Here is a 22133-nt window from a genome sequence, read left to right as displayed (position 1 = left end):
GTTTTTTAACTTTGCCGTTTAAGGAGAGAAATTAGACTCAGTCGGATTTGTGCGTGCGTAATTCTTGATTTGTGCGTAAATTAGGATTTGTGCATAAATTTGGACTTGTGCGTGACTTGTTACTCACATAATACATTTTGTGTATAAGTTGAAAAAATATATAAAATGAAAAAAATACAAAATGCAATTTACGTATGCACAAATTAAGATTACAACAGCTTGAAACTACTTACACACACACACATCTTTAAAAAACACGCATGAATCCCTTGTTGGGCACACACGAAGACAAAGTTACGCATGGATCTACCGTGAGACTGTTTTCACGTCTCACAAATTCGTCCGTAAGTGCTGCGTTTATATACCAGTGGAATGCTCGGTCATTAGAATTTTCCTATCAGCCTTCCCTTCTAAACGTATCCAGACAATGACTCAGTCAATACATGAAGACAGTACATTTTAGTGTTGAACATAGAGGCTACTTACTTCGGGGCGCTGACCACCGAGATGGGCCGCCATTCTTCCCGTGACTCTCTCAGTCTGACTGCCTTTGATTTTTCCGGAAGAAAAAAAACAGTGCCCCCTACTGGTCGTTCCTGTTACGCATTTTGTATCAATTCGGTGTCTCGGAGAATAATATACTTTTAATATATATATTAGCGTTTAAAAGTGAACGTCATATTCTCAGATAATAATTTTTATTTTCCTTTAAAGTTTTTTTAAGCCCTGCTACACCCACTGAAGGAAATAGGTTTAGAAGGGAAGGCTGATAGGAAAATTTTAATGACCGAGCATTCCACTGGTATTTAAACGCAGCACTTACGGACGAATTGAGTAAGCCCTGGCTGCAGCCCGCAGAATGGCTCAACATAGTGGAATGCTGGAACGCTGAGGAATGTGAACACGCTGTGGAATGTTAACCCCGCCCACGTTGAGCCTGTCTGCTGTGGAATGTTAACCCCGCCCACGTTGAGCCCGTGCATTTGATTCACCTTCGTCAGTGCAGTTGTGATTGCAGGAAAGGGGAAGAATCAGTGGAGCACATTTTGTGTCATTGGTAATTGTATGAGGAAGAAAGAGAACAGAGGAGGAAAATTTGAATGGTGCAATGTTTTTTTTCACACAAAAAAATGATTCAATCCCCTCTTTCATGTAATACAGTAAAATTCTGTTTGTTTATTTAAAAATATTTTTTAAATATTTGTTTTTATCTAGCGCAAATTCGAACTACAGACGTCTCAATGGGCTTCATACCGGTAATTGTAAGGTAAACATACAATGAAAAAGGGATCTTGAATACAAAGAATGCATTAGGATAATACTAAACTTTAACAAAACAGAATAAACTGATATTCCTGCCCTTAGACCCCCCCTTCACGGTAAGGAAAAACTCCTTAAAAACCGGTAGGTGGCAATATTGCACATGGAAACTTGTAAAACCAAAGAAGAAGACGGGCTCAGCATGGGTGGGGTTAACATTCCACAGCGTGTTCACGTTCCTCAGCGTTTCAGCATTCCACTATGTTGTGCAGTTCTGCAGGCTGCAGCCAGGGGTAGTTGGACGAATTTGTGAGACGTGAAAACAGTCTCAGGGTAGATCCGTGCGTAACTTTGGCTTCGTGTGTGCGTAACAAGGGATTCGTGAGTGTTTTTTAAAGATGTGTGTGTGTAAGTAATTTCAAGCTGTTGTAATCTTGATTTGTGCATACGTAAATTGCATTTTGTATTTTTTTCATTTTATATTTTTTTTAACTTGTACACAAAACGTATCTGAGTAACAAATCACGCACAAATCCAAATTTATGCACAAATCAAGAGTTACGCACGCACAAATCCGACTGAGTCTAATTTCTCTCCATAGCCGTTTGAGCTCAACTTAACTGAAAATCACGTCAACGTGGTTTTGATACATCTGCAAACCTGACGGTTATTTATTCTGCGTTCCTGCAGTAGAAATGAACTTACGGAGAGTTTGAGGTCTCGTCTGTGGATCCGCGATGATTTCCAGCAGTCTGCTCTGACGATGGAGCTCCTCCTCAAACTGAACGCAGCTTTCTTCGAAGTGTTGGATGATTTTTTCAGCAGCATCAGTGACCACGTTGTTGATAAAGTCTTTTAGAGGCTGACCGGAAGACATTTTTGAAACAGCGGCTCCAACATTCACCAAACGAGAGGGGGAAACAACGCCAACTTCTTCTGAACACTTCTCGATCTGATATGGCTAACAGTGTTCAGTGTTGCCAGATAAGATAGAGTCACAGTTTTCCAGCCCAAAAGTCATGTGAAAACCGCCAAACCCAGGAAAAGAAACGCCCAACCCGCGCGTGCGCGCGCGGGGAGGGAGGGTTCAAGAACGCCCACCCCACACACACATGTATGAATAATGAGATCTGGGGCCTGTTGCACAAAAGTAGAATTAAGAAATCCTGGATAAATGACTGAGCTGAGCTCAATGAATCCAAAACATGTGCGCCCAGGCTTAATCGGTTGCACAAAGACCAAGCCAGGATGAGCAGACACGGATTCATCAAGCCAGGTGTAACCAATCCTGGATAGGTGCGCGCTCACGGCTCACTCAAACAGACCCCTCCACAGATCACAGATAAACTGATTTACCATGGCAACTAGAGCCGTGTACCTTTCCCCGTCGGAAGCACAAATCCTCATGGAGGCATACGAGGAGGTAAAAGATATAATTAAGAAGAAAGGCAACACCGCCACAGTGATAAAGCACACTCAAGATTATTTTAAATTAAATTACCAGCCAATTAATTTTATGAAAATGTAACTTGTCATTTCAACCAGAAAATGTTATGTTTGTAAATCTTACGTGAATGAATCATGTCGATCGTACATAAAAATAATCCATTTAAAAGTTACTAATTTCAATCATGTTGATCCAACATGATACCGTTAAATTGGATACATTAGTAATCGCAAGGAATTGTGGGATTCCATTTTCTTTGTCTATCTGGGCAGATTGGGGTCCAAGTGTGAGTTTTTGTCCATGGGTTTTATTGTCTAGCTCAGGGGTCGGGAACCTATGGCTCGCGAGCCATATATGGCTCTTTTGATGGTCACATGTGGCTCGCAGACAAATCTTTAATTATAGTTTTTTTTGTGAAAAAGAAACACCAGCTCTTTCCTAAGTGGAAGGTCCTTTCCAGGTGGTGATGACCATTCAAACTGCTGTGAAGATAGCTGAAAGGTCTACCTGGATATACCTGACTCACTGTAAGACGGTTATCTTAAATAAAGACTCCAGAGAGGAAGGTGAGCACAAGTCTGATAATAGGGTGGACTCAGACGTTTAGAGTCTGGGTAGACCTGAAAATGAGTGAAGCCGTCGACGCCCCATCCTCGCTTAGATTGGAGTCTCATCTTTGGTCCAGATGGCCAAGTTTGTTAATTGTATGAAATGCTTTTTTTGTGTTGTTGTCAATGCTGTTACATTGTATTTGATCTGAAAGTACCTGCAGGTTCCGGAACACAGAGAAGCTAATTCTACCTGTGACATTGATAAGCATGTCTGCATTGATCTAGGAAGCAGGAGTCCCCTTCTAATCATTGACCTACCAGGATTACCCTGAAGCCACAGGAGCTGACAGATGACCCTTGATCTGCAGAAATGACCCTGATCTCCTGGGGTTAACTAAGGAATTTCCTGGGAACGGACGTCTCTCTGTGTTCTCATCATTGTGTATGTGTGACCACCATCTGTTTGTAAAGATTGGGTCTTATATGCTGTATGTTAGTTAACGCCCAGATTGTAATAAAAGGGGGGGCAAACCTTGCAAGACTCAGAACAAACCCTAGAGTTTGCTCTCCACGTGAAATGACATCATCTGAGTCCGTGTCTTTTCTTCTGGCATAAATAGATAAGAAATGTTGGTTTAGTTTTAGATCCAACAGTCATTCTATGGAATTCATGTTGAATGAACAGGATTTAACCCCACACTACTGTATTCTCAGTTACCAGTTAAGGAGTTATATAGACTTCATCTTATTAAACAAATAGAGAAAACTGATAAAGAGATGTCCTACTTAGATCCTTAAGTCAGATCTGGAAATTGAGATCCTAAAACACAAGCTACAGGTATGGTGTGTATTGTGATTGGTGAATTCTATAAAGGTTTTGGATGAATATTGAATTCTTACTGTTGCTTTTCAATTTGTAGGAAATAAGGACGACCAAATAAATTGTGACTTGAATTTATTCATTGTGGTATTCTTTTTTTATTTATCTTTTTTTTTCTTGTTGTGGTAATTCTCTATGAATTAATGCAGCCTCCTCGTCTATTGGGTCCTCCAACAAAGGACAACCCATTCTTGTCACTTAGCTTGTCTCTGTGTGACGGAATTGTGGGCAATGAAGGTTAAAGCGAAAAATACCGCTTTGTTATTAAAAAGGGGAGGGGACCGGCAGAAACCTTGAGTTTAGAGAATAAAACCTGCTCCCGACCAGGTTAGGTTTACAGCGTAAGTAACCATGGACACTGACTCAGAGTATAAGTTACCTCTCTTTCAGAAACGGGTTTGACTTACTCTGCTTTCTCTGGTTTAACAAACCTCCCATTCTGAAACGGAAAACCCAGGGTTTCCCTAATTTCAGGGTTAACACACTCAGAGTTTACACTTAACCTCCTTTCTGAAACAGGCCCCTGGTCATTTAAAAAAAATCAAAATAACGTACTGATGAAATAACAGACTAATAATAAAATTAGTACAGTATTGTAGCGCCCCTTTTTTCAAGGCACTGAGACTTTTTCCTTTTTAAGTTTTTTTTTTTAATTATTATTCTGGTTACTGTAGGCCGTAACCAACACCGTACAAAACATTCAGCAACTCTGAATCTCTCAAACTTCCCAACAACAGGCTGATCGACCTAACTGAGGGCAAACCAGCATATCTGCATGATGCGTTCAAGGAACTCTAGAACTTAGAACGTGACCCAACTTTGTTTTTTTTTAATTGAAATATGATCATTACAAAACTATCGCAGACAAAACCACACACTGATGCAAGGCACAACTCTTCACAAAAACAAAAGTGTATTCATATATAAAAAATACAAAAACTTTCAGCAAAAATTAAAATACAAGGCAAACAACCAATGAGTTATATTGCTAGAGGAGACACGCCCGCTTGGGAAGCCTGTCCGATGGTGCCGGAGAGCGACGCCATCTTGGTGAGGTCGACGTCGCCCACATGACAATGATTTCTATAGCCTTTGATGGCATCTAAGTAGCTTTTATATAATTTATATATATTTATGTTTATATATATTTACAAATATATAAAAATATATAATTTATATGTATATCATTTAGATATATACATCATTTGTTGTTGTTAAATAAGAGAAACAGGCAGCCTTAAAAGCTCAAACTTTAATGAAAAATGCATAGTTGCAGGACTTCTTGCAAAAACAATTATTACAAAGAATGTTTTTAAAAAATTAAAACATGTAGAAGTTTCAGACCTCTTTGACATGTAATTTCAGTTATTTAGAAAAGCCCAACAATAAGTCAATAGGAAGTCAATAATAATAATACATAACAACAATATATACATAATAAGTCAATAATAATAATAATAATAATAAATAATAATAATAAATAAATAGTAATTTAATAATAATAATAAATTATAAGAATAAATCAATAATAAGTCAACAATAAGTCTAAAAGTCAATAACAGATTTCCCCTTTAAAAAAAAAGAAGAAAAACAATAGATTCACTAATTCATGTGAGTGGTCAATTTGGTGTTACATAGATGGTATGGTGTCGGGTTTCAAGCAGTCTGGTCAGTCTTATCAAAATCTGTTTCCACAAAATGTTTTGAACATAGCCAGACTGCATTACTAGTTGGTAACCACGGTGATCCAACTGGGTTAGCTCTTTTTATTACTAAGGATCTCTTTTTCCTTAAGTCTGAATCCATTGGAAACCTGTAAAAAAAGTTCAGTCACTGAGTCAGACATGTATAAACCTGTATTACTATAATAGCCTAGTCCTAGTATACTTTATATAGGTTTAACAAAATCAAATGTACATTTATGTCGACAGGAAATTATACGAACATCATCCCTACATGTTGATAACAGCCCTGCAGCCTCATGCATGTCTAATGCATGCACTCCAGCAGTGATCTGACCTCACCAAGATGGCGGTGCTCTCCTCCCATGAGGAATCACGTGATGACTGCTCTAGCGATATAACTCGTTGGCAAACAACAATCTGGACCCTAGATCTGTAACTATTCTGTTGCAGAATTACAAATGTCATCAATGAAAGGACTCGAGTTCTGAATACATTTCAATGAGGATGAATACAGTCTGACTTTATTTTTAAAACACAGGAAATTCGGCTGATCTTTTTTCCACTTTTTCTTATGAATATGACATTTTCCCCAAATCAGGAGGATGTTCACTAATTTTGTTGTCTCTTTTGACAACTTACTGTTATAAAACAAAATATATTTTTCTGTGAATTGTATGATGTTAATTCTTTGACTAAGCCAATTATTAAAATCTTGCCAGAATCTTTGGATCCCTTGACATGAAAAAAACTAGGTGTCTGGTTGTTTCTGGGGCTGTATGACAGAAATCACACGGATCAACCTCAAAGCCAAACCTATTCCTCAATATCTCTGCCGATGGGTGGTAATTGTTTATAAGTCTGAACTGCATTTCTGTAACCCTTGTGCTATCCTAGGCACTTTAACATTGGGAGTTGGGACATCTAGACCCACTAGACAGTGCGCTGAACCTTTTTTCTTCAATGATTTGTGATCTTCATTGATGTCCATGGATCACATGAAATCTTTCCACCTTTATCCACTTTTTTCATGGTAGGAATAACACGTCAAAGTAAGGGTGGGGTCATCTAAGATAGCACAAGGGTTAATTTGGGGAACCACTGGCCATTTTATGAATTTCCATAGTTGAGCACCCGATGTGACAGGTGTCTCAGTTATTTTATATTTCCCTTTCTATTAAAGTTATGGTATAATTTACCTTTAAAGGATTTGTTTAGGTCTTTATCATCACATTTTTTTCACTAAGTTTTATTTCTCCTATTACTAAATTTGGTAGTTTAATTTAAACATTGGAAGACAATATTGTATTTTTTAAAAATGTAGTAACCCTTGTGCTATCCCAGGCACTTTAATGTTGGGAGTTGGGTCATCTAGACCCACTAGACAGTGCTCTGAACCTTTTTTCTTCAATGATTTGTGAACCTCACTGATGTCCATGGATTACATGAAATCTTTCCACCTTTACCCACCTTTGTTATGGTAGGGAGAACACGTCAATGCAAGGGTGGGGTCATCTAAGATAGCACAAGGGTTAAAGCAATTGGAATTGCTCTGCAGGTTTTCTGAAATTCTTCGGTTGAGCGTTCAATATCATATTTGCTTTTGAAGTATCTTTACTGAAGAATTTCTACATTTGAATCGAGAATATCACAAAAAGAATCTTTTGGTCAAACCAATTCTGATGAAACATTGTCTTCCTGTTTGTGGTAATTACTCTGTTGTTCCACAGGGTGGCGCAGTGAGGGGTAAAATTATGACTAAATATAATTTTCCAGTGGAAAAGTACCTGTTTGTGAAATTCTGAAATTGTATAGGAAGTTTGGAAATTTCAAAGTCACATCTAAGCAAAAAATCTAATCCACCTACTTTTTTGAAGATGTTTTTGGTAATATGAAACCATATTGAGTCAAGGTTAGCCATAAAGTCTTTGAACCATTTTATTTTAAAGGTTCCAAACATTGATTCAAAATCAGTCATCTTTATACCTCCCAAATTATATTCCTTAATTAGTTGAGATTTTCTGACGTAATGGGTCTTATTTCTCCAAATAAATTTATAAATGATTGAGTTACTTTTTTTGACATTCTTTGGGTTAATGTAGAGAGATTTGCATTGGTATATTAATTTTGAAATTCCTTCTGATTTGGACAACAAATTTCTTCCAAAAATGGTTAAATCTCTGATTAACCAATGATTTAAGGATTTTTGCATTTGATTTTTTTCCAATTTTTTTCCATCATGGTTTTTTTCTTCTTTTTCTTTCTTCTTTTCTGTTGTTGTTTTCTAATTAATTTAATTCCTAAATATTTCACTTTGTGTTTTACTGAGATTGAAAACATTTATTTTTTTCAGACGAGTACAGGGGGAGTAATTCATATTTTTGTAAGTTTAGTCAAAGGCCAGAAGCTTTTGAGAAAATGGAAATAATTTGCTGGGCTTTCGTTACCATGTTTTTGTCTTTTAGAAAAAATACTGTATCATCTGCAAACAGACTGAGGCGGAACTCATAATCAAAAACTTTAATGCCTTGAAAATTAGGGTTGTTCAGAATTAAGTATGCTAGGAGTTGAGTGCATAGAAGGAAAATTATTGGTGACATTGGACGTCCTTGCCTTATTCCACATGTTACATTTACGTGTTACATTGTTACGTGTTAATTCTGAGTTAACAGTGATGTAACTGTAAATTTCAGAATAGACCATTTTTATAATTGAGCAAAAAATTTTTCCAATCCAAAATGTTCCAGCATTGGAAATAAAAAGTTATTGTGAAGAATAGTTAGAAACTGCCTTTAACTTTTATTACAATAATGGTTTAAACTTAATTCACTAAGCATGTATTGTCATCTCAAAATTATATTACATTTGAAGACAGCACAGCCAAGCTATTTTCCTCACAGTTTATTCTCATACTCCCTTTTTCTGTGCATGTGTGATCTGCTGAGGAGGCCTCAGACTTATCTTCACTTTAGCCTTGGGGCTCCTCTCCAGCAGCAACCTTAAAACCCATAAAACGGGTTACTTGGGTGGGAACTCTGGTTTGTGATTGAAATTGAGAAGCTGGTTCTCAGGACAGCTAAGTCGGCAAAGACTATCTTTGTAGGAGCTTGATGTGATCGCTGAATTCCTGAGGGTGTTTGTGGCTGATCATCGATCATACACCTGATAAAGATGGGTGGGACTCATTCGCAAAATCTAACAAAGACAGTAAGAAAGCACATTGATCAGGTCCAGAAAGCTTTTCATAAAGTTTGGAAGTATGTGGAAAGTCAGGATCAGACATTAATCAAGTATTTGGATAAATGGGTTAAAGATTCTGGATTTCATGGAAGGTTAAGCAGCCTCAGAGTGCAGGACCGAACAGAAGGAGGGGGGAGCAGCCTCACAGGTCAGAGTGCGCGTGCCCGAGCCTGCAGACAGGCGGATGAAAACTCGCAAAAAGGAGGGGTGATTTCTCCGTTGTAAGCAGATGTAAGGACTTTCTATGCTCTCAGAATAAAAATAGGTCGTGTTTTAGTGTGTATTTTAGTGTGTATTTTAGTGTTTAGGACATGGACAAGGGTTGATGTTCAGAAAAAGCTATAGAAAGTATCATTTCTTACAAAGCAGACGTGGATCATTTTGTGCAGGACACACCTCCCTCTTGAATAAACATGATCAGACTCAGATGGCTGGTGCCGCCTTCCCTTTTTTAGTTCACTCTCCCCTGTTAATAAACAGTTTGATTGCAGCCTTCTGACCCCACTTCTCAGGTCCCTGCATTTCTGCTTGTAAATCAGGATTGACCCCTTAAAAGCATTCTTGAGGATCTCTGGTTCACTAACTTTAATGGACATGTCTGCTAATCTTTCTAAGTTTCAACTCTCAGGGCAATAAGTGCAGTAAATCTAAACTCCAGCTGGCCCAAGCACAGGTTAAAAACGACGATCTTCTGAATGTGCAAATGCAGGCTTTATATACCAAGCCCATCTCTGAGCTCGTTGGTTCGGACTTTGAATGCACCATGTTCATCTGTCTGTCCCCTTCGTGTTTGTACGAAGTAAAACCTCCACAAAAGATAAGTAACTGTCTCTGAGTCATTATTCATTCATTTCTGTGTGCAGGAAGCTCAAGGGGAACGAACCTAATTTACCTATTTTACAGTCCTGTTTAGAATCTCCAGTTTCCTCACAGTTATGTTCTACAGCAGTGGTCCCCAACCACCGGGCCGCGGGACACTTGGCACCGGGACGCACAGAAAGAAAAAATACTTTCCATTAATGTTTTTTTTTTCCGAAAAAAAAAGTTTTATTTTGAAAAGTGACCGGATTCTCTCTGTAACATCCTTCACACTTAACGCACGTCAAAGTCGCGACACAAAACATCACGTGATACACCCCGCTAAAATTAAACCCAAAAAACCAAAATGAGCAAAAAACAAACTTCTTTAGAAAGTTGCCTTGACAAGGAGAAATGGTCCAATGAAGGAACTTGCACCCGCTAAAAAAGGGAAATCTGCCTTTAACAGGCAGTATCAAGAAACCTATTTAAAATATGGATTTATCGCCACGGGCAATCGCAACGCACCAAACCCGATGTGCGTAATATGCGGTGACCGGCGATGAAGCCTTCAAAATTGCCCCCCCCACACACACACACACACACCGGTCCGCAGTAAACATGCCTTGCGTTGTACCGGTCCGCGGTGACAAAAAGGTTGGGGACCACTGTTCTACAGAATCAAAGGCTTTGAAATAGTCAATAAATATAATGAGACTTTCTGTTTCTAGCATAGACTGATAATCCATCATGTCCAGAACTAATCTAACATTATTTTGTATATTTCTTCATTTTATAAAGGCAGGTAAAAAACTATCCACTACTTTGTCTATAACCAGTTTAATCCTGTTTGCATAAAACAGTGCCAATAGTTTATAATCATTACACAGAAGTGTGATGGGCCTCCAATCTAATTTTGTCAAGTCCTTATTTGGTTCAGGGAATAAGAATATCAGTCCAGTTTTCATAGATGGAGTTAGGCAACCTTCCTGGATACAATCTTTGACAGCATTAACAGGTTGTGTTTTTCCACCTCTGCCCTTTTGCAAAAATTTTGAATATTTATGCAGACTCTTGTGTGTCTTTTCGTTTCTCAAACTGCACATTTCATTCTTGGACGTCCTGAACCATCCAAATCTGCGAAGGCCGGATGAGACGGCAACAATTTGGAGGCACGGACGGGGTGGTTGAGGACGGTTTTCCGGAGTAGTTTGGCCTGGATGAAGGGTTTCTCACGAGTGGACCGATGACACAGGTGTACCCTACAAAGGTAAGCAGAAACCTGTTCCACCAAATTCGGCTTTGGGCGTGGCCAAATGAAGTCTGTGATGTCCACAAAGTGAGTAACTCAGAAAAGTGTAGAGTTCGCATTTGGGAAAAGTACAGTTTTTCAGAAAAGTAAAGTTGAAGTGCCAAGAAGAAAAGTGAAGTCGAAGTTTACAGAATAAAAGTGAAGTTTAAGTTTACAAAATTAAAGAAAGAAATTAGTGATTAATTATCCTTGAGGTGGTGGCTCCAACAGTACTCTGATGGGGGGCTGGTTTACTGGGTTTGAACGATTCCTGGGGAGATGAGGACCCCCAAATTCAGTCCTTGAGGTGGTGGCTCCAACAGTTCTCTGACGGGAGGCTGGTTTACTAGGTTCGGAGCCTGGGGAGTTGAGGACCCCTGAATTTCAAAACTGAGTAGGCTCAAGAAACTATAGAATAAAGTTGAGAGACCAAAAACGGCGAGATACTGGTGAGCGGAAAAAAGAAATTGGACAGTCTCAAGAAACAATCTGAGACCAAACTTGAAAGAAATCTGAAGATTGAGCGAAAAAACAAATTGGCCAGTCCCAAGAAACTACAGAAAAGTTGAGGAACCAAACGCGCAAGAAAATCAAAGGAGTGAGCGCTCTAGGTTAACAATGGTGTTTTAGATAAACATCTGCTGGAAACCTGATGGTGTCAACACAATGCAGGGGTCTGTTGAAGTAGGAGCACAGACCTCTGGATTAGGATATAATATTAATAAACACATAAATATTATAGTTTAATAATAAACTTTATACAATATATGCATTTAGGATATAGTATTAATAAACACATAAATACTGCAGTAGAATAATAGATAACAATATGCCGGCATTTAAAGCTTGTCGTGCTATATATATAGATTATTGAGGGAGAATTTGACAGGAAAACTAATGATGATGGTTGGGGCCCGGATGGGCCGGAGAGAAGCATAAGGGTGCAGTTTTAGAAGTCTCGGCTGGCGGTGTGGTGGCAAAGTGCAGAACATATGATGAAGTGCACTATTACTGGTCTTTAAAAAATTCTTTCTGGATTTCCCCAGCATTCCAGAAATCTGTTAGATAAAGTGTCAATGAGGGTCACGCAAAAAGAAAGTAAAATAAATAAAAATAAAAAGACCTGGAAGACACAGACAGAAAAGAAATTCTGCTGGCAAAGGAGGAGCAGCTGATGTCTGAACCAACTGCAACAACTTTTTATCCTAAACTGTTTGATAAACTTGTCCTCTTTATAAGCCTGACGTTGTTGAGGAATTATAAATTAGAATAGGAATGTTTTGTAATATTATTTTGTAAGGGAGCGTAGGATTGAGGTTTTGCACAGAGAAGCAGGTGCAGCTGCATGTTGCCGCGTATCTATTTGCTGGTGGAGCGGGTGCACAAATGGAGTCTGGATGTGTGTGACAAAAAGACAGACAAGGGGGGGGGGGGGGGGGGCATGAAAGTTAATACTAATTACATACTAATGCATTTATTTCATTAGAATGCTTTATTTTGTTTAGGGGTTAAGATCCTTAAGTGTGTGTTGTGTATTTTGTGCTTTTGTGTAGAAGTTTTTATTGTGTTAAAAGTTTTGGTTCTTTGCTTTGTCTGCGTTTTAACAAACCAATTGTAGTTGTGTGTGTGAATTGTGTTTTTGTTTAATTGAAGATGTGTTGACGACGTGACTAAAGGTAGATAAAGAGAAGCAGGGGCTCTGGGGAAAGCATGAGCTCAGAGGTGATTGGGGAACCAGCGTATGCAAAGGCAAATGAAACGGAACAAGGAGGATCTGATGATGTCTGACAGGACAGAGCAGTGAAGAAAGGCAACGTCTTCCCTCTGGGGGTGTCAGAAAAAACAGGAAAATGAGATGCACTTCGGACAGGGATCTGTGACAAAGCAGGTTCGTCTTGGAACTGCTTATTGAACAGGATGATGGACATACAGCACACACATACATACTTAAAAAAAAACAGCACTATTTTTAGATGAACAGAAAGCTGCCGTTTTAGAGGTTCCTAAATCTCTAACTATAAAACAGGTGATGTCATTTCTGTAGAGCATGGATATTTGTCAGGAAACTTTTTCCGGAATCACACTTCAAAGAAATGCTGTTAGTTCGAGCCCAACTTTTCCAGACACACGAATAGTTTCGATAAGACTCAAAAAAATAAATAAATAAAGGGAAAAAGCTTTTGAGGTTTGAACAGACAATGCTTTCTGGCCACCGAAGGTGCATCAGAAAAATTTTAATCAGTTCTAGTGTTTGGACACACATACTAGAGTTCACCAGCCTCTCCTCACAGCTGCAGGTCTGCAGCCTTGAGTTTCCCAGAGCGGTTTGTTTTAAAGTTTCTGCAAATGGTGCAGAGGAGTGTCTGTGCATGCTGGTGTCATTTAACCCTTGTGCTATCTTAGATGACCCCACTCCCAATGTTAAAGTGCCTAGGATAGCACAAGGGTTAACAATGCCAAACTATAACAAATGCACCTGAAAGTGAGAAAACTTTGTGGATTAACACGTTTAACCCTTGTGCTATCCTAGGCACTTTAACATTGGGAGTGGGGTCATCTAGACCAGTGTTTTTCAACCAGTGTGCCGCAGCACACTAGTGTGCCGTGGAAGATGGTTAAGTGTGCCGTGGGAAATTGCCCTCATTCACTGATCTAAAAACATTTCCCATCTCCAGGAAATCAGCTCTGTGTTCATCCAAACTGGCCCTAATAAAACACTGAGTAGTTAGGAACATAAAAGATCTTAAAATTACTTTTTCTTTGTTTTTATTTAATTCTATTAAAGACATTTTGATAAGAATGACGGTACCACGATTTAGCTGCAGCTATAACTGTGTAAGGAAAAGTCCCGCCCCTTTAACTGTCTCCGCCAATCATTCTTGAAAGCTTAATCACATGTGATCAGTCTGACCAATCAGAAGTGGTTAAAGTCTTCACTTCCTTGTTCTTAATTCTGCTGATAAAGTCGCTCAGTTCTAACAAAAATACCAGCTAAAGCTCGTCTATAGCTGGTGGTTCATCTCTTACAAAAAAACAGCCGCAACTTCCTGCTTTTTCTGCCACAATTATCACAAAAATGCACGTGAGACTGCGGGGGGTGGGGGGGGGGGGGTTGTCGATCAATACAGACCATGAATTTCTGCTTCTGTTTTTTTTGGGTGTTGGTGTGTCGCGGTATTTTTGTCAGGGTTAAAGTGCGCCGTGGCTCAGAAAAGGTTGAAAAACACTGATCTAGACTGCGTTAAACCTTTTTTCTTCAATGATTTGTGATCTTCACTGGTGTCCATGGATTGCATGAAATCTTTCCACCTTCATCCACCTTTGTCATGGTAGGGAGAACACGTGAATGTAAGGGTGGGGTCATCTAAGATAGCACAAGGGTTACTGTAAGAAGGAAGACAATAAATTGGAAGACATCAATAAACAGTTAATTGGTTTGCAGCTGACAGAGGCTTGGCAAAAAGGTAACAAAAATAAAATAAATAAAATTAAATATATAAATAAAATTTCTGAGGCTCACAACTAAAGCTCAGTAGTCGTATTTGTCTGGTACATTTTCGCCAGGTCCAGCCTGGTTTCCTTTTACAAAATATGACTCACCTATGAAGAGGTTTGGTGTTGACGGCTATCAATCCGCCCCTCGCCCCGCAGGATTTAGGGGACAGTGACCTGGAAAGGTGGCGTGAGAGACGGAGGTTTCCAGGGCGGTACACTCAGGGAACTGTTGGATGCTGGACTGTGCTATTACTGCGAGGAACTGGCCATTGGACTAGGGGCTGTCCATAAAAACTTTGACAGCCTAATGGATGACATGGGTCCAGAGGTGGACCACCTAGGGGCAGAACTCCAAGAAGGTGTGGGCCTGTTCACCAAATGCCTGCAATGAACTGGCATCCCAGGAGGCATGGAACCTCTGGAACCCTCAAGAGCAATGAGACACAGACTCTGCCATACACCAAGCCCTTAAACCAGGGGTGTCAAACATACGGCCCGCGGGCCATATCCGGCCCGCCAAGTGGTTTCGTCCGGCCCAGACATGGAGAGTAAAAATCACAAGAATGTTTAAAAAAGAAAGCAGGTTTCTAGTCCATTCCTGGGGCGAGTTATGATTTTTTAAAGAAATAACCGAAATGCGCAATTCCGCTACTAGGGGGAGCAAAGGAAAAGCTTAACAGTTGCAACAACTTAACTCTGCATGTGCCAAAAAAAAAAAAACCTAACAGCTATGTGTCTGGGTAGGCAGTAGTTTGGTTCCACGTGAGCTTCATCACTGAAGGATGATCAGTATTGACACCCTAATGACCAAAATTTTGTCAAAAAGTAAAAAAAGGATGAAGTGAAGTGCTAAGCTTTCCAGGAAAATGGAAAGCGTTTTATTTGTTCACGGAGCTGAATGCAAACCTGCATGCTTGGTATGTCATCAACAGGTTATCCAAGAATATAACATTCAGCACCACTATGAGACTCTCCACGAAGAAAAGTTTCACCATTTGCAGTTAAGAAAAAAAGATTTACCAACTATTAGCTGGACCGATAAATAACCATCTGGATTTACTGCAGCCGTGACGTCAGTGATGGAGCAGTGACACCTAGCTACCTGTTGGAATAATGTATATAGGTTATCTCATATTTGCTTATTTTATGCATCACCTAGCTATATATATATATATATATATATATATATATATATATATATATATATATATATATATATATATATATATATATATATATATATATATATGTATATGTATATATATATGTATATATATATATATAGGTGATTTAATCATGTTTGCAGAAGTGTCTGTGTGTGTCCAAATCTGTTTCACAGGAAGGTGGAGGTGACACCCTTGGGAGAAAATGTTTATCTTTGCGTCTTTTTAGCATTCTCCTGAGAACCTGTGTTAGCTGTGTCTAAAATGAATCGAAGGACCCTCTGTGTTAGTTTATCTGTGAAAAACGGATTTGCGGGTCCAGAGATGATTTGAGAAGACTGTGGAAGGACGGACATGTTGTAATAAATGTTTTCTGATAGCGCTGCAGCTGTGTTTTTATCTGTTTCCCCTCCTTAGAGCTCAGCGCATGTGTAACTTAGGGACAACCCAAATCAACTTATTAAAAGAGGAGGCAGCAGAATTTGCGCCAGAGTGGAGAGAGATTGTTTACTGGGTATATCTCTGTCTGCTCTCCTCGTAAAGGTACCTTTGTCTGTTGGTCTATCTTTCCTTTTTGAATTTTTATGATGTTGCAGGTTGTTTTAACCCAACATTAATTTGGTCCCTTCGAGCTGGATACCAACATACCTGAGGATTTCAGCGAGTGTGGTGGGCCCCAGGAGACTGTGGCCACAGTTGACTCCTAGGTGAGTCAACCCTTTGTTGGAGCTGGTGCCCATCCCGTTGGCTGGAGTCCAAAAGGTTGACGGTATACCGAAGGAGAAAGACAACGGAAAGGACGACGGAGTCCTGTGAAATTCCGTAAGTACGGACGACGTACTATTTGGTTGGACGGCGGAGTACGTGAAATTCCGTGTTTAAAAAGAAGTAAAGCCCTGAGAATTCTAGACACTATCAGGCAAGGACGTCGGGGTCCTGGAAATCCCGTACCATTTGGTTGGACTGAAATTCCGTGTTGAATAAAATAATGAAAAGAATACATATATGTATGAATAGATATGATATACAAAATCCCAGTACCATAACTTTCAGATGTAGGAATTAAAGATAATTAAAAAGCCGGCATTTATAAATAAGTAAAGTAAAAGAGTGTGTGAATGTTAATGTGATTTTGTGTGCAAATCGCCGTATTTGCTGTTTGTTCCTTGTTGCTGTGTTTTGTTGTTGTGTTTAGCAAATCGCTTAATTTGCAGATTGTGTTTTTTGAACTGCTAAACAAGTGTTCTGTTTTGCTTTGTTTTGTTTTTTTTTAAATGAGAAAGGCACAGAGCAAGAAAAGTCCAAAAGAAAGTTTACAGAGCAAGGATTAGAATTATGTGGGAAGTCTGGATCCTGCAAAAAACGAGCATTTGGATAAATGGGTAAAAGACTATGGATTTAATGGAAGGTTAAACACTCAGAGGATAATTGCATTACAGGATGCGATTAAAGAAAAGACAGGAAAAGATCAGAAGAAAATCCAGAAAGCAGGATTTGAGTCTACGGAATTTTGGTTGAGAGAGGCGGAAAAAAGGAAAAAAAGGGCAGTGCGGCTTCAGAGAACAGGAGAGAGCAGAGGGAGGGAGCGCGTGCACTAGCCTGCAGAAAGGAGGAGCGGCTGCTCCACACGGAGCAAATGTAAACAGCTCTCTTTACCCCCAGTTAGTAAAGGATCCCCCACCTAATGATGGGGAATCCTCTCAAAAAGGAATGTTGACTAGATCACAGACAGGGCAGAAATTACAGTGGTCAAAAACGATGGGAGAGGGACTTTCTCCTCTCCCCTCTGAACCTGAAGACACATCAGCAATGACAGAATAATTTCCAATGATCCAGGTTGCAAACCCCAAGGCAAGAGATGATCAACCCCGACTATTTTAGTGTATATTTTAGTTTGTGTTTTAGTGTATAGGACATGGACAATGGAAGATATAGAAGGTGTGATTTCTTACAAAGCAGATGTGAATCAGTTTGTGCAGGACATGGAAATTTTGAGTGGAGGTGTTTTATAATGGTTTTTATAATAGAAGGACAGTTCCAGAGGGGACATAACAGAAGAGGTTTGAGAGGTAGTGAGGATGTCAGAGAGGAGCTTATGGTTACCCCTTTTCAGGGTGTTGGACCTGTGGAAGAGAAGGAACAAGCATGACTAGGTCAGGGGACAGGGGGCTTTGCATTTTTTAATACAGGACTCCCTGAAAAGCAGAATGATGAGTCAGATGCGATGATGAGGTGTTGATGAAGTTCTAGGATTTATTGCCATATGGAGATGTGAAACCAGAAATTAAATTAAGCATAAATGGGAATGTGATGATTTTTTTTTCTTGTATGACGCTGGTGCATGTAGGACAGCTATCAAAGAACAAATTCCAGGCGCAAAGCCTGCAGCCAAGCAAGTTTCAGTGAAAGCAGCAAATGGTGTATTTCTCAGTTAGAGTTAGTGCAACTAAAATCACTTTTACGCAATTGTATGCAGTGCAGCTGTAGCTGCAATAATGGGGGAAAACGTGTTGAATTTTAAATCATGTTTGGCACGTCTTCATGCTGAACTGGCACAATCTGGGAGGTGTTTAGGATGGGGGAAAGTGCTGATGACTGGATTCCCCCACTATCACCCCACATCCAAGGAAGTCCCTCAACTGGACTGACTCAAGTGACTTTCTTTTGGTTGACCTCTGTTAAAATGGGTGTGCATTTGGAAAAAAAAACTGAAGGTCTGGGTCAGATGATTATTAGCGTTAACTGAGAAGGAGGAAGATCTGTTAAAAAATCTCCATGAAACAGTGTTTGGTCTAAAGGACCTACAGATGTAGGGTTAATTGAAGGATTCAGTGGCACTGTTAAAACATTTAGCTGATGAAGGCCACAAAGTCAGTAATAATAAATTACAGCTGTGCAGGAAACAGGTAAAATATCTTTGTCATATTTAAGGGCAGCAGGACGCACAATTATGGAAGAACGGAAAACTGCAATTCTGCAAGCACCAAAACCTCAAACAAAAAAGCAAATGATGTTATTTAAACCCTGATTAATTATTGCAGGAACTGGGTACTGAACTATGCTGACATAACGGTTTATCTCCAAAAGCGGATGTATGACAAAATTTTAAAAATGAATTCCCCTGTAAACTGGACACAGGAAGCAGACACGGCCTTCTGTAACATAAAACAAGTTCTGGTGTCCAGCACAGCCTTAGTGTTACCTGATTATAGTAAACCTTTTGTACAAATGGTAGACTGCAAATGTAATTTATTGACCTCAGTTTTAGTCCAACAACATGGAGACAAAATGAAACCTGTAGCTTATTTCTCTTCAAAATTAGATGGTGTGGCATGTGTACTGCCGCATTGAGTTAGGACAGCAATTGTGGCATCAATGATAGTAGAAGTAAGTGCAACAATAGTACTATTCCACCCACTGACCCTTAAGGTTTCGCATGCAGTTTTAGCATTACTTTTACAGACAAACTTAACTTTTTTGTTGCCTGCGTGACTCTTATCCTGCATGGCCATATTACTGTTCCAACCACACCTCACGATAGAATGGTGCACCCCCTTGGACCCTGCTACATAGTTGCCACTTCCTTATGATGGAGGTGTGCATGATTGCCAGGAATAAGCAGAAAAAACAGCACAGAGCAGAAATGACCTAATAGATCAACCACTGACGAAAGGTGTAATACTTTATGTAGATGGTTCTTCAAAGAAAAATGAGGAGGTTGACAAAGAAATACTTAAAGAAATGCAACAACGGAGTTTGGAATCTGAAAAAGAGCTCTCGAACAAACATAATGCTAAACTCCTAAATGGTATATATGTATGACCAGACAACAAACCTACTTTATAAAAAAAAAAATATATTTTTAAATGGGCAGCTATATTGACCCATGGGGTGACCCATGTGTCAACGGGGGGGGGGGGGGGGGGGGATGATTAGACAAGTAAACAAACATTGGATTTAATTCTTATTCAAAAAAATTTTTATAGGAGCATGTAAGCACAATGCTCAGGGAAATCTTAGACCAACACGAGGGAAGTTTCCAGCTCCCCAATCTCTGTTTCAGGTTATACACATGGACTTGATCTAATTAAAAGTAAAAATTCTGTCTGGTCATAATAGATGCATTCTCTAAATGGATTGAATTGTTCCCAACAAAACATCCTGATGCAATAACAGTAGCCAAAGCATTATGCAAAGACATAATTCCTCGGTATGGTACACTTGGAAAAAAAAAATAATAATAATTATTATTATTTATAGTGACAATGGGTCTCATTTTGTTAATCGAATTATGAAAAGGATAGGAACTATGTTTCACATAAAAAACAATAACAAAATAACAAAGAAGGATGCCCACTCCATCAGCCCTTTAATTAAGTGCTTGAACGAATTACAAATCTGGATGGCTCTTAAATTTTCTCCACCTCAATGACGAAAAGACAGAGATGATTGTCTTTGGTCCCTGTGTCAACAGTGAGTCACACCCAATAGCTCTGGGCTCTCTCACTCAACCTGGTAAATCTACTCTGACAAACTTAGGAGTGAAGATGGACATTGGTTTTAAATTTGGACAAGCAGATCAGTTCGGTGGTGAGATCCAGCTTCTTTCAGTTAAAGCAGCTGGCTAAATTCAAATTGTTTTTATCAAAGAAAGTTGTGATTGTAACCATTGTTATAGTGAGGCATACCTGGCAGTACTGGCGCCCCCCTGGGTATGAAAATGGAACAACCCTTTCGACTGAGAGGAGGACTGTAAGTCCCCCCACTCATGTTTGCCCAAAACGACTGATGGCTTAAGGAAATCCACTAAACCCAGAGAATACTGCTACTATTTTTAACTTACAACTCTCAAAACTAAATTCTGTTACTTTTGTCTGTGTATCCTATAACGGTTGACGTTTTGGTTGCTAAAATGTCTGGTATTTATCCTCACAGATGGAGACCTCGCCATAAGCGGGAAGTGTGGCTCACAGACACTGACCCTACTTACATAGACGCCATAGGGGTTCCTTATGGAGTACCAGATGAATGTACATTGATTAATCAGGTGGCTGCCGGCTGGGGATCTTCACTCTGTTGGTGGTGTACGATTGACAAAGGCGTGGACAGGATCAACTACATCCACTACAACGTCCAAAAAATAAGGTAACTGGACACGAGAAGGGTTTGAAGCTGTGCATGAACAGCTTTCTGTTACATCTTCAATGGCATTCCAGAACAGGATCGCTCTCGAAATGCTGATGGCTGAAAAGGGTGGCGTGTGCACCATGTTCAGTGAACAGTGTTGCACGTTCATTCCTAACAACACCGCTGCAGACAGCAGTCTGACCAAGGCCATAGAGGGCCTTCGCACTCTCAATGGTAAGATGAAGGACCATTCCGGTGTTGATACCACCATGTGGAACTCCTGGCTAGGTGTGTTTGGGAAGTATCACTCATTGGTAGCTTCCGCTTTGGTGTCCATAGCTATATTTATGGCCATCTTGACCTTGAGTGGATGCTGTTGTATTCCTTGCCTGCGTTCTTTGTGCAATCGTCTCATCTCCACAGCTATTAGACCTGAAGAGACCAAGCCGCATCCCCTCTGTGTAAGTGTCTCCAACACACACCCTCCAAGTGTAAATGTGTTTGTGCTCGTGAACATGATCTTCCAGCTGGACATCTTCGTGAAGTGGCTGACTAGTAGTGATGTGAGGTCTGCGCAGATATGGATAAACAGGGGGGAGTTATGTTGGAATAATGTATATAGGTTATCTCATATTTGCTTATTTTATGCATCTCCTAGCTGTGATGTTTATCTTTGCGTCTTTTTAGCATTCTCCTGAGAACCTGTTTTAGCTGTGTCTAAAATGAATCGAAGGACGCTCTGTGTTAGTTTATCTGTGAGAAACGGATTTGCAGGTCCAGAGATGATTTGAGAAGACTGTGGAAGGACGGACATGTTGTAATAAATGTTTTCTGATAGCGCTGCAGCTGTGTTTTTATCTGTTTCCCCTCCTTAGAGCTCAGCGCATGTGTAACTTAGGGACAACCCAAATCAACTTATTAAAAGAGGAGGCAGCAGAATTTGCGCCAGAGTGGAGAGAGATTGTTTACTGGGTAGATCTCTGTCTGCTCTCCTCGTAAAGTTACCTTTGTCTGTTGGTCTTTCTTTTCTTTTAGAATTGTTATGATGTTGCAGGTTTTTTTTAACCTAACACTACCTTATTGCAGACAAGTTGGAGCAAACATCCAAATCATTTTCTGATGGTGAACTTATTGAAAAATGCTGAAGGCTGCAGAAATCTTGTTCCCAAAAAGCAGTTGACCTTAAACATGAGTCTGTC

At 39.6% G+C, this 22133-nt stretch overlaps 1 protein-coding gene and 1 long non-coding RNA gene across 2 annotated transcripts in view; one reads left to right on the top strand and one right to left on the bottom strand.

The window, feature by feature from the left end:
* LOC105356788 (uncharacterized) overlaps positions 1 to 3056 on the bottom strand; it is a 33649-nt gene extending 30593 nt beyond the window's left edge. Inside the window, exon 1 of the mRNA XM_020713207.3 lies at positions 1966 to 3056. Within this exon, the coding sequence (XP_020568866.1) occupies positions 1966 to 2137 (172 nt within the window). The 5' untranslated portion in view covers positions 2138 to 3056. The remainder of the gene's footprint in view (positions 1 to 1965) is intronic.
* Positions 3057 to 15861: 12805 nt separating this feature from the next.
* Positions 15862 to 21939, top strand: LOC111946711 (uncharacterized). The gene is made up of 2 exons (XR_002872440.2): positions 15862 to 16629; positions 20743 to 21939. It is a non-coding gene; the product is annotated as an uncharacterized LOC111946711 (long non-coding RNA).
* Positions 21940 to 22133: the final 194 nt, after the last annotated feature.

Source organism: Oryzias latipes, chromosome 21 (assembly GCF_053564925.1).
Source record: "Oryzias latipes strain Hd-rR chromosome 21, Olatipes_Hd-rR_3.1".
Lineage (NCBI taxonomy): Eukaryota > Metazoa > Chordata > Actinopteri > Beloniformes > Adrianichthyidae > Oryzias > Oryzias latipes.
This window is presented reverse-complemented; position numbering and strand designations above follow the sequence as displayed.